This window comes from Anas acuta, chromosome 1 (genome assembly GCF_963932015.1).
Source record: "Anas acuta chromosome 1, bAnaAcu1.1, whole genome shotgun sequence".
NCBI lineage: Eukaryota > Metazoa > Chordata > Aves > Anseriformes > Anatidae > Anas > Anas acuta.
Window position 1 is genome coordinate 86,376,604 of NC_088979.1, and position 13,807 is coordinate 86,390,410.

The window sequence follows — 13,807 nt, forward strand, 5'->3', positions numbered from 1 at the left end:
GTAAGAGCAGGAAGAATAACCTCCCTGCCGTACAGAAAGGAGAAAGGAGACTGCTCCCCAGGTGCTCCCCCTGTGCCCCACGGGCGGCCAGCCGCCCGCAGCAGCCCTGCCTCGCAGATCCCGCATGACGCCGTCGGCCCGCTGCTGCCGGGGGGGCTGAGATCTCTGATGAGGAGGGAGCGTAATCAGGTAGATTGAGCCTGTGTAGGAAGAAACCATTTCTGCGACCAGGGAGGGCGTGCAGCAGGCGCTGGCTGCCCACCGCGGGAGGGTAGCTTGCTGCGTGGTTCGAGGCAGCGAAACCGGGCGTAATTCTCCCATCGGTTCCCGAAAAGGTTGCGCTCCCCTCACGCCCGTGAAGCTGGAGGCAGGTTACGTGTGTGCATTGCCTGCGCCGGGCAATGAGTCTCCCTCCAGGTTCTCTGTATTTGGCAGGATGTGTTAGAGAGAAGTACCTACAGGGAAATCAGCAAAAAGCTTCCCCATGAAGGTAGCAGGGCTCTGCGCGATCGGAAATGTCTGGTGATTCGTCGGGTGAGTAACAGCTGAAAGGCACACGGCAGACATTCGCAAGAAGGAGCAGCAGCCGTGCGACCCTAAAGATAGCATTTAGGTCAGTTTGCTGCCTGCTGGGACAGCCCCGGCACGCTGGGGCACCGGGTGCCTGCATGGGGTGGGATGCGGAAAGTTTGTGCAAGGGACTCCCAGGTGAGGGGTAGAGCGGGAGGGAGCTGGCCGAGGGGAAGAGCGAGCTCGGTTCTGTCAGATGGCCCTGCCTTGCCTAACTTCTGTTTGGTCGGATTCAAAACTGCTTGGAGAATATCAACAGGGTGTTAATATGGGAGGGGTGTTAATATGCAAGTAAACTTTTGCATACCGATTTTTTTTTCCATGATGATGGACACTACGGTGTGTTCAAATGACGGTGTTAAGTGTTTGCACGGTGGTAGGTAACAGATGCTGCCTGATCAAGGATTTCATTGCTGTGCTAAATGAACTCCTCATTATGAAAGAGAGCAGAAGGATGTAAAGTTCACTGCAAACAAATTTGGACATGGTCAAATGAATTACTGTACTGGTAATACAGAAATAGGTTGAAAAGTGGGCCATCAGGCAAAAACAACCTTACATTCAGTCTAGGGTAATTGAATAGACTTGTCTTTAGAGGATTAATTTGGAAAAGTATCTGAAGAAACTTCATATCTTTCAAGCCATTTGGAAATAAATCTTGAGAGAATACTTGACTGTATAAATGTAGTACAGTGCTTCACTAAGGAAAAAAAAAAAGAATGCTCGCTTCTGTTATAAATAGGTACCTTGATACTTTATAACACGTATTATTCTATCCTTTCTCCTAAAAATAAAAGGAGAATATGTATTTTCTCTGAAACAAGCAATATTTCAATGTCTCATGAAGAAAAATAACAATAATAAAAAAATGCCATGGTTCAAAACTGAAGTATTTTCAGGGCATTTCAAAATTAATTTTCTTTTCTCTTCCCACATTTGCACCCTTTCCTAATTTGGAGCTATAAAATAATGGTTTCTCCATCATAAGGCTGTATAGTGTTGTCATATTGGCTGTTTTTATAAATCTATTTTTATTGGATTGATTAAAATGCAATTCCCCATTATTAAATTACTTTTATTAGTCTTCTGCTTAGAAGAAAAATGTTTTGGTCTTATTTCTATTATTTCAACATTTGAGCTTTATTCATAAGACACATTTCTCTGGTAACTACAGAGGCCAGTTAATGGTTTATGAGTTCAAGCTGAGTTGAATATAGCTAAGCTCTGTCTTGCTTGACATTTCATCAAAAGCTGTGTTGATTTGCAATGTTTACGGACCTATTTATTGAACCTTCACAGCTTGAACTATGCCACCAAGCTTGTTGACATTGCTGAGTTTATCTCCTGGTGCTTGTGCAATCTCAGAAGAAAAGTTTAGAGCAAATGAGTTATAACAAACTTGTCACAGTTCATAAAATATATAGTTAGAACAATGAAGTTGATCTTCTTGTTCATTGACTGCAGAACATTAGAGAAATCTGCGTAGTCTACCGTAATCTCATCTGGGTAGGTGAGCATATGTCCTTCTCTGCGATATTAACTTCCAGATTTGACTGTAGATTCTCATGTGTGTTAAAAGGCAGCTCCTAAATGGAACAAATATTTTCAGTTCATAAGACTATTTATATTTGAAAACAAAATCCAACCATATTGCAGCACAAAATAACATGATTATCTTACTTCCGTATATGTCTTATGTTGTGAGGAGTGATCTGTCAAATAAGCAAACAACAAATTGAATCAGGGGCTCATAACCATCATAAAAAATCATTCAGGTTTAAACAACAAGTGCATCCCATGCTCTGTGTTATTCTTCTGAACATCCTGTCTGCATAGCCCCTATTTTTAGGCAATAAAATAAGATATATTTTGCTATATAATCTACTACTATTACTGGATCAATAGTGCACATTATGGTTTCAAACACTTCTCTATGCAGCTTGAACAGAAATAGATCAAAGATAGTGCAACTGCCTGGCATCTTTGCAAAAGCAACAGAAAACTATGTACTGTTTATTCAACAATGGTAAAATGGATAGTTTAAGAAGTCTTGGATTTTTATTTATTTATTTATTTGAGTTGCAGGGAAAGCTGTTTTCCCATGTGAACATTCTCATAGCTATCATTAACTGGGTTAACATGGTTGTTCATTTTCTTTTTAGAACTGTGGGTATGCAGCTAGGGATAAACATCGAAAAGGGGAATTGCATATATACACACATATACATATATAAATAAGAGAGAAATTTTCCATGTAATTGAACGGGCTTTGATTGGGCTCTTGGTTCCTTTTCAACAGCGAATGAACAAAGAGTTTATGTTTTTCAAATAAAAAGTAATTGCTTATTGATTGTTCAATGCAAATTTTGTTCTATGGGCACAATCAGGAAAAAAAAAAAGCACAACAAAACAACAACAACGTAGAAATATGCTGGAGTGGTGGTGGTTGTACTGTTTGCTTTGCTTAACTATAGCTATGTAACTTAGCCTGCTTAATTATCTGCATAGACTCACTAGGCTCAGGTTCTAGACAATAGCGACCAATAAGCTCTTTCTTCAAGCAGGTCCAAGCAAGAAATTAACATTGGTGTCTTGTTTCCTCAATTATCTGTGCATTAGCAGATTAGCCTTCTCACTTAAATGCTTGACTTTGGTTACTGAGAAAGCCCCAATATATTTGTTATAGCCTTTGTATGTATAACTACAAGCAGTTGCCATCTGATTAGAACATGCTTTTAGATAAAGCATGTACAAGCAGTCACATAAAATACATGCATTTTTAAGGATGTTTCCAAAGTGAACAGCTCTCATAGTTACACTCTGTTTCTTAAACTTATGGATGAAATGTGGTTTGGAGAAGGCATTCAAACTGACAAAAAATCATAGGAAATTCTAAAGTTAAAGGTAGGTGGTCTGTGTGCATGGGAGGGGCAACGGAAGGGAATCTGGCTGAAACCCACAAATGCTGGAAGTATCTTAAAATACTTGAGTTTCCTTTGTCACTTATTGACTAGATTTGACTTTTTTTTTTTTTTCTTTCCTGGCAGTAGCGACATGTTCTGGTCTATTAAAAAAAAAAAAGGAAAAAAAAAAATCAAAAACATATTTTTCTGTTTACTGTATTCCTAACAGAATGAAGAACTTATGAAAATTTCTCTCTTAAATAAGTTTTATTAAGCCCATCTTAAGCAATCAATATTTAAATTATCATAAATTGATACTTCTCAAATGCAGTGTTCAGTTTTGCTCCCAGTTCAGCCCTGCTTTTTGCCAGGTACTTTATGTATCCACTTCCATTGTGGCAGATGGGGAGTCTCCATCTCAGTACTCCTTATAGGAATAACTATTCCTACCAAAATAACTAACTAACTAACTAAAGGGAAATTCTAATCTTTCTAAGGTGGTTTTGACTTTGGTTTGTTTAATAGTTAATCTTTTATGCCCAGGTAAATGTAGTGATGATAGATGCAGGTGAAGTTTCAGAGGAAAACGCTTTCTTTTATGCAGTCTACTCCTCATCCGCAGTAGTAGGATGTTCATCCCATAAAATTCAATTTTAAAGTAAAGATTATATTGTATGTTAGAAAGCATCAATTCAGATAGGTCATAAATACAAGCACATTCAGTGCATAGTTTAGGTGAAAGAATACTCTGTTGTCACTGAACTAGCTTCTCCAAGGTTATGATAAAAAGGCCAGGTTATCATTTTATCATTAAAACGTAACAGAGATAGTCAAGGCTGATCCTCAGCACTTTTTTTTCTTCTTTTTTTTTAATTCTTTTTTTTTTTTTATTCTTTTTTATTTATTTTTTTTAATTCTCTCTCTCAAGGCAATTTCTCTGTGTAAAAGTAGATTTAAGAAATTCACTTTCAATAAAGAATGAAAGGACAAGCATGTTGTTATGGACCTGTTTAACAGAACAGTCTAATGCTGACAATGGGTTGATTTTAGGACTACTCTTAGTCAAGGGAATGAAGGAAGCTTCCTGAAATATTTGATTTCCTGTGAATAAAATTTAATCAGCCTAAGAGAATAATTGGCTGCCTGTTTCAGATGATGATATGGGATGAGGGGGAGTAAGCAAGTTTCTTGAGGAAAATGTAAAATAAAATTATGAAAATAAGTAATTGGAGGATGATTTTTCTAACTACCTCTGTGTTATAGAAAGAAATGAAAGGAAAGCAAAGCAAAGGAAAGGAAAAGTAACATGGGGAAAAAAAAAAAAAAAGATAAAAGAAAAAGAAAAAAAAAAAAGCACCAAACAATAGCTTCTCTAACTTTTTTTGACAGAGATAACTATCTTCAGGCAAGTTGCCTTCGTGCCAGTTTCATACCCATTGTAGTGAATAAAGGCATAAGTTCTCTTTTGTACAGTATTTAAAATATAAATGCTTCAGGCAGAGGCTGTTCTTTCTACCCTTTTTATATTGTCTAGAACAGTAGACACCAAGGACCTTAAGTGCTAGTAGAAAGTGCAAACATTATGAATAATGCAACATACAATTTAAAAAAGAATAGCCACCTCAAAATGCTGGTAAGGAAAAACTGATAAGGATGGGATGGGCTATGAAAACTTGACTAGAATGTGCAAAATGGATACATGACTTTCCAGGATGGTAACAAGGGAATCTTCTAGTTGTGGATCTTCTGCTGACAAGTTTGAGCATATATGATTCATTTATTTTTTTGATTATGTTATTTTACATTTTTATGAGGCTATTTTTAAATTTACTCTTTTTTTTTTTTTTTTAATTTTTATTGTTTTATAATCTCTATCAAAATCTTCCTGAGGTAAAAGTACCAACATGATGAAGTCATCTGGAAGAAAACTGGGTGGCCATGCATAACCTTAAATGAAGACATACTGCTCTTTTACAAGTGGTCTACTTGAAGTCTTTTTATAACTGTGCTATAACAATGTCATAGTTTTGAGATGTGTTTTTCTTTCATTGCTGAGAACCACAGTCAGTGGAAGATGCCTGGTCACATTACTTCTATGTAGTGTCTAGAATGTCTAGAATCTAGAAATGAAAAACCTTTGCTCTCACTTCTTTTCTCCACTGGTCTGCTGAAAACCGTTGCTTTTGAGAAGACAAATGTAAAGCCTCTGTTCATCCAGGATTTGTTCTGAGAAGGTAGTGTTAGGTCACAGGAGGCTATGTTTAGAGCCAGGTTTCTGGGTTAATCTCTACATTTATAATATCAGCTGATTTTGTTTATGCTTTTTATACATGCCTCTAGACTGAAACAAAAATTCAAAAAAAAAAGATATGTACATCAGTGACGAGCCTGGTAGCATTTTTTAAATCTCAGAATGTCCTGAGTTATTCAGAAATTATAAGGATTAAGCAAAATGCTCCTTGGTAGAATGAACTGTGACCCAGAAAAAAAATAAAGGAGCACAAATACACAGGGAAGAGATTATGAATTTGGTTGTCAGTATGATTAATATATTTGTCACGTCTAGACAGGAGTAATTGGTAATTACTGGAGATTGGGTGGAGCCTCTTAACCCTGGTCATTCCTTTTTTTCTAAATGGTTCAGAAAATTTAGATATTGTGGTTCTACCATTTAAACTATGCACTACATAATATGTATTTATTGCTTTTTTCTAGATTCAATGCTTAAAAAAAAAATAAAAATGGATTAACTCCTTGTTAAAATACAGTTTTTATTGAGTGCAAGAGATCTGACTGTGATCACCACTGACTTTTTCTTCAGCTCAGGAGTTATACAAGCTCCAAGCAGCTATTCTGAAAAGCTGTAAATTGGATTGCCATGATGATGGCTGGTCCTGCTCTTTCCCCTCCCAGTCCTGCTGGGAGCTGGTCCTGCTCTTTCCTCTCCCAGTCTTCCATTCAACAAGGACCTGCTTTGGGTGGGTAGTGGAATATGAGGATGCCCCTCAGTTGCCAAAAAACCTGTGTCTTAGTCACTCTGGTGCATGGTTTGGACTTTTGCCAACCAGCAGTTGAATGGGACAGTGGAGGGGCAAGCAGGGCAGTGGTAAGACTGGGAACCATTCAGAAATCCCCAAGAGTCACTCAAATACTCTTAGCTTTTCCACATGCTGGACACAAAACTTAGGGCTTCTCAGAAGTTGGGACCTTTCCAGCAACAAAATTCAATTTTGCGTCAGTGATGAGAAGAAAATAAATTACTTTATCCCTTATCTTTGGAGAGAAGAAAATAAATCTTGGTTGTATTCCTGAAAATCTTTTGAGTCAGCTTGGTCAGATCTAGTAGAGAACTGAAGACTTACAGACAAATCAAATTACCTTTTTTTCTTTTTTTTTGGTGATTTGTCTTTCCTGTGGAAGGTTGAGTTTTCTGAGCAGTGAGTTCCCCAACTTACTAGAGTCATATTTTATCATCTTGATGAAACTCCCACAATCTCAGAGAGATCTTCATAACTAATTCAAAGCTTGTTAGTGTGCTGCATTACCATGTAGCTGTGGATGTGTCAACAGGGGTCTGTGACAAAAGGAGATCCGAGGAGCAAAGCCCTCAGAGATGTCAGTAAGATCACTATGGATTATGTTTAGAACTGTGATAGTACTTTCCTGGGAGCATTTACAATTAAATTCTTAACTATTTATGAAGTGCAGCTTGCAAAATTTTGTAACATTTTGTATTGGAGTGACTGAAATCCTGGGAAACTGAGCAAGCTCTTCAGTGTCGAACAGATGAATTTCTCTAGATTTTTAGCATGTTTTCTGCTTCAGCTGGGTTTATACAAATAGTTCCCATTTTTTGACCTAGCAAAAGGAATCAGATAAACACTATTCAGGCTAAACCAACTATTGTCCTCATTTGAATTATTAAAATACTTATGGAGAATTGCTACTGGCAGGTAGTAAGTTCTATCTCCTCATAACAACACAGTAGATGTTCTGGTGACTTGTAGTACGAGTTGTCAAATAATCTACTATATTTTGTGGAAGCAGAAGGAGTATTTAAACATGTTAAAATATCTTTTGGTTATGAGAAGTTTTTCTACCATTCTCTTTCTTTGGAATTGAAAAGAAAGATAATTTATTTTCAGGTAGTAGCAGAAAAAATGTTTGTAGAATTTTAGTAGCATGGTAAAATTGTGTCATGAACACAGGTCGGCAGCACACTATCAAAAAGTGATGCTTCCTCTCAAGTCAGCTCTCCTGAGACTCACCTGGATAATGGTCTCTGCTTTTGGGATTCCCCACAGACGCTGGCATACTGGAGCAAGTCCAGATCATTGGGGGCTGGAGCACAGAACATCAAGGAGATGGATTGATTCGACTTTCAAAAATACAGCCAGGGGATTGAGGAAGGGAGGGCCAACTACAACTACCTAACTGGAGGTTTGTGGAGAACAGGGAGTCAGATGCTTCTCAGAGGTACACAGTGATAGGAAAAGAGGCATGGAACTTGAGCTGAAAGAAGGGAAATTCAGGTTAGGTATAAGGAAAATTTATTCTCAATGATTGGTCACTGGAAAAGCTTGTACAGAGATGTCACAGTTTGTCCTTTCTTGGAGATGTTCAAAACCCAAGTGAAAAAGGAACTGAGCAATCTGCTCTTGCTGACCCTTCTCTGCAGAGGGAACTTGGACCCAGGAATCTTAGGAGGTCCCTTCCAGCCTCCACTGTTCTGCATTCTCGGTACAGTGTTCATATTAAAACATTAAAATTGACTTTTTTTTTTTTTTTATGAATGCAAACTCTCAGAAAAATAATGCAAATTCTGTGTCTTTTTAGTAATCAATATATTTTTGGATTGAGTGAAGAAAATTGTGAGAAAAAAAAAAGTCTGAAAATCAAATAGCTCTTCATAAAGGTGCTTATGATGCTAGCATGCTTATTTTATTTTATTTTATTTTATTTTATTTTATTTTATTTTATTTTATTTTATTTTATTTTATTTTATTTTATTTTATTATTTTTAGAAGTCAGGGACATTTCAGTCTCAGACAGGGTTTGAAGCAAAATTTCCAGTTATGGGGAACAAAGGATAAATAACTGTTTTTTAAAATATGTATGAAAAAACCTGTTTTTCAAATTCTGTGATTACTTACTATTGCTACTTTGCTCAAGTAGTAAAACTGGTTTAAGTATTATCAGAATCTACAAAATAGAGGACTGACTGTGTGACAAGGCAGTAAATCTTTCTGTGTTAGGACAGACATCACTGGTCTGCATTATGTTGAATCCTAGGAGCTTAACCCAGATCAGCGTCCTCAGCAAAGGCAAACATTTTGTAAAGGAAAGGCTTTGAAAGAAATCTGTTACCAAAGTCTTCATCTTTTAATTTTAGTTACTTAGCAGCTGGTCCCCAGTCTAGCTAATTACATTATAATGGTTTTATGCTGAACCAGATGCTAAAGGGATAACATTTTTCTTTCCTGGATAGGAATGAAAAGCAAGAGCAATGAAAGAAAAGCAATGAAAGGTAGAGCAATGCAGTCTCTATTATGTTTAGAATTTCACTCTGTGGTTGTCCCTGTGTTAAGCTATGCCACAAAGAAACCACAAGTACTAGATTCTGGTTTTATATTAAATAAAATAAAATCATTTTGAAACTCTTTGGGAAATAGAAACAATAAGATCTAATTGGCAGAATTTTGTCTGCGACTTAATTAATAAATATTTCAACCTTTTTTCTATAAGGGAAAATGATTTACATCCTGTCATTACAAATGCTTGCTATAATGCACTAGCTTGTTTCCTTTCCTATTTATTTGTCTTTATTAAGTTGTTCTTTATATCTGCATGGCTAGACCTATGCAGTGGTCTAATTTGTTATGTTGCATAGAATAGTTTTATGAGAAGGATGCAATCAGTCTTTATGGCTAATTGCGGGGGCAATCATAACTCATAAAGCCTATGATCAGATTATGAGTTTCCTCAGGAAACTCCATCCGTGCCAGCATCTTATTTAAAATGAGAAAAAAAGAAAAAAAAAAAAAAAGACTGGAGTTCTGTTGCATTTTCAGTCAGTGCAGATTTGCTGTAATTGAAGAAGTCTACAAGTCTACTTCCTTTCATATGTGATTGTTCTATATGCCCTATTTGGGAGCAAAGTAATGTTGTAACAGCTCACTTAAAAAGCTTAAAGAGTACTTCTAAATTTGAAAACAGAAAAATAATTTTTACTAAATCGAACTTTAATAATCACCTGTTATTATAATAATACCAGTAGATAGCATCTCAGCTATTTTAATTATTTGATCTTACCACAGAGATCATGCAAAGTATAATTTATTAATAGTTGTATTGCTTTCCTTTGCATAGTAACGCACTAGAATAATTTATAATTATTTTTAAGAGGTATCTGACCTTATTACCAGGAAAAAAAAGAAGTTATTACTGAAACGCTTTTGTCTGTTCACTGATGTGCTAATTTGAGGCTATCAGGCTCAGTATTATGTAGAATTTTCAATGCTTCCTGTAACCTTAAATTTAAAACCTATAAAAGGGCATCAGTTATTTCACAGAAATGGTTTTGTATGTCTTCTTTTAAAATAACTGCTGGCTAAAGAGAATGAGTTTTGCTTATGAGACTAGTGGGCATTAAGAGCATATTGAACATTTACAGAATACATTTCCTGGTAGTGCCTGAGCACCTAAGCGTTAGCCCTATGGTTTTCAGGTCAGGTCAGATACCAACTAAACCTTTGTTAGAAAGAAGGCTTATCACTGGTGTTAAAGATGAATACTTGTGGTCTTTTTCCATAGTTGTTTTGTGTCTTTTTGGGGAGAATTAGAGTTGGCAAATTAGAGTAAAGGTTGTCTCAGTTCCTTGCATTACGGCCTAGTGATGACCAGCTACCAACCCTCTAATTCTGTCCATGACTACTTCAAACAGCAATTAACCTGCTGTTTGTGTATACAAGTAGGAAACACATTCAAATAATGACAGAATACCCCCTGCTAAGGTCATTATTACACTACATCACTCTTTGCTTACCTCTTTTTAAAGCTGTGACAGGATCTCTGTGCTCCAGCTTCACAAACTCACATGTTGAAAGAGTGCTTGAAGCCCTCTGAAAGGTGCTTTCGCTTTCTGATTTGTGGCTGTTGGATGAAACTCTTGTCAAGCACCCAAACCAATGGCAGTGGAGTGCAGAGAGGGTGGTACTGGGACTTTTCACTTACGTTAGGGGAATTCAGCTTCAGATAAAGACCCCAAACATAAACATTTTTTCTTCCATTACAGTTGCTGGAGGTCTTGGACCGGATTCAGTTCACACACCTAAGTACTTAATGTTGTTTTAAGCACAGTGAGTTGTACAGCCTGGCCCCAGCTGTCACTGCAGGAGGATGAGGCTTTCATGTGCCCTCATCCTGTCTGCAAATCCTGTGAAGGTGCCAGTGGTCCCATGGCACCGCAGAGCACCAGCTCTCTGAGCATACCCAAGGGAAGCCATCAATAGGAAATGCAGTCTCAGAGGCTGGAAAGCAGCCTTAAAACAGGCACTTAGTGGCTGTTCAGCTCCCTTGGGACTCAGCAGATGCAGTTGCTGGCATCTTGGTTTATTTGCCAGCACAGAGTCATTTCATGCTGTTTGAGATGCTGTAGCATCTCCTGGTTGGCTTCCAAATGCTGATGCAGAAGAGCACATCACTGCCAGGTCCTCTGTTACAAGTGCAGCGAACCCATCTAAGATATCTCCAGTGCACTAGGTGCTTAAGTGGGGACAACATTCTTTATAGTCTAGGCATCTTCATCACCTCTAATGAGTTTTTGGGTACTTCTAGAGTGGACATCTAAATAAAGGTTCTAATTTCAAACTCAATCCCACTCCTCGAGTTGTTTTCTTCAGTTTTAAGAAGAAATGTTTTGCTTTGATTTATTTTTGTGTGACTGGAAACTTGTAGTGCAAATTTTCAGTCATAATTTAGGGTATTTTTTTTCTATTTCTCAGTTTGCAAGCCAAAAAAAAAGAGAAAGGGAGAAGAGGGGGAAAAGGGCAAGTGCACAAAAATGAGCAAGACAAAATACATAAACCTGTGCATGAGTTTTAGGGAAAAAGGTCGTTGTATAGATAGAAACTTTACCATACCTGTGTAGCACAAATAATACCAACATGCCCCGTGTGTTACCTCTTCTTATAAGTAAAACAGTTTAATTATCATTTCTCCCCATGAAGCAACTAGCCTACAGTTAAATGCTATGAATAGCCCTTATCCCTCATGAATGAGAATTCCCTCCTGCTATTAGTAACTGTCAACATGCATGATTGTTTCTGCAGTAAAAGTCTTGGTAGAGTTCCTCATTAATTAGTTTGTGTACAAACATGACTCTACCTCTGCCAGTGGGAATAATGGGATGCTGTTACAGGTAATACCAGAGAAGATCTGACTAAAGTAGATGAATCTTTATTACAGCCTCACCATATGACCTTTATCAGCATCTCAAGCTTCATTATGCACACAAGGTTGTTGCCACAGATTTGTAGTGATTGCTTCAGATACTTCAGTTTTGCAGTTATGTGGATAAGACAGTTCATTTTCATAGATTCTACTTTTCACCAGAATTTATTCTACATTTTTCAAAAGTTGTCTTGCATAGCCAAGAATTGAGAATTCACACTGGTATATAACTGTACATAGTGTGCAGCTAGTCTTTCTATAGCCAAGTAATCTGGTAGCCAGTGACTTTTCAGAACTAGATTTTAAAATTGGTAGATCCCATGCCGTTTCTTTTTAAGGTGTATTCTGATAGTCATTATCCTTGATGCAATACAAAAGAGAAAAAAAAATCCTACAGGAAGAGTAAATAGTTTGACTAGGACAAATGTCGATGTAATGTCATGGTATTTATGTCAGTATTTCCTCCAAGAAATGGGTGTCCATCATAACTATTTACAAGATTACCTTGAGAACTCAAAGGAGTATTTGTTTCATTATTTGTATTTTTATAGGCTTCAGCTATGCTGTATTGTCACCAAGATATTGGATCCTGCTCAGATCTAAGCATGCTTGTTCCTATGTAATTTTTCCAAGTGTCACTTTTTGCTCAGATTGTGAGATAGGTGGCATCCCTACCTGAGAAGCCTTTGATTTCAGAATGTTTTTTAGTAGGGTAGTATGGTTAGTGTCATGTTGTTTCACTGCTGATAATCGTCAAATAATTGTTTAAACTGAGTTTTTCCTGCATCTGAGGTAGAGGAAGATTTGAGTGTCAACATGACTCCTGAGTTGACCTTTCTTTAGATCCAGATCTGTGGTGTCTGACCCTAAGAGATTGACTTTTTTTGTCATGTATAGCTGTGAGTAACATCGTCAGTGCCTTGTTGACCACAGAATGGATTGATCAGCATGAATTATTTCCCCACTTTTATATCCTTATGTAGTAGTTGTGAGCAGCATGATGCGTGTAAGGCAGCTCCGATGACCTGCCTCCATACAGTGCACTAATTCTCTGTTAATCTCTACTGCAATAATGCTCCATTTAGGCAGGGATTCTCATAGGTGCTTGTCCAAATTAACTACCATGTTAGAATAATAAAGTAGACCAGAACAAACAGATTGAGGCAGATGAACTATGTATGGGGAATCTCAAGATTGCTTTAAATTCCCAGAGTAATGGGCATCTTTGATATATCCTTACGGATATATCAAAGTTCAGTGGGGCAGGTAGGCTTAAAACTGACACCAAAGCAACGAAATATAATGAGCTGCACTATTAAAAAGAAAAGGACTTGTTTGGTGGGGGGAGAGGTGCTTGTTTATTTTGATTTTTTTTTAATTTATTTTTATTTTTTCTCGTGCAATGGGAAAGAAAAGAGGAATGCTATGGTGTTTTCCTCTATGGTGCGTTTGTTGCTATAGTGGGAGAATTTGGGACAAATAAGTGTTGCAGGAGGGTAAAGGCAAATTCCTGCTCCTGAACAGCAATGAAACAGTACTGCTGACCTGACATCCTTGGTTCTGTAAGGCTAGGCTTCAGGCACCCCTGGACTAAGTTAACTTCCTCATGACAGAAGTGAATGAAGCGTGCAGAAAAGGAGGCTGTTGGAATTTCTGGATACTTCGGTGTAGTGGTTGCAGAGTTACACTAACAAAGATCTATGAAAAGTTATGTTCTTTAGCTCTACTGCTTATTTCTCTTACTGAAGGCTTAGTTGCAATGTTTAAAAATTTATAATTCCATTAATAACAAGCCATTTTACTTTAACATCTCAAATTGTCATTGTTCAACTATTGATTTTGATGGATTTACATGCAAATGCATTTTCATTCTAGTGCTGTAT

The 13,807-nt window shown here is 37.3% G+C and overlaps 1 protein-coding gene across 12 annotated transcripts in view; it reads left to right on the plus strand.

Annotated features, from left to right (window-relative positions):
* DMD (dystrophin) overlaps positions 1-13,807 on the plus strand; it is a 1,220,482-nt gene that overhangs the window by 228,013 nt on the left and 978,662 nt on the right. Inside the window, exon 1 of one of the 12 annotated variants that reach the window (XM_068686765.1) lies at positions 322-534. The exons of the other annotated variants lie outside the window; for them this stretch is intronic. Within the exon in view, the coding sequence (XP_068542866.1) occupies positions 516-534 (19 nt within the window). The 5' untranslated portion in view covers positions 322-515. Of the gene's footprint in view, positions 1-321; positions 535-13,807 lie in introns of those variants that run through there. 12 annotated transcript variants of the gene reach the window in all.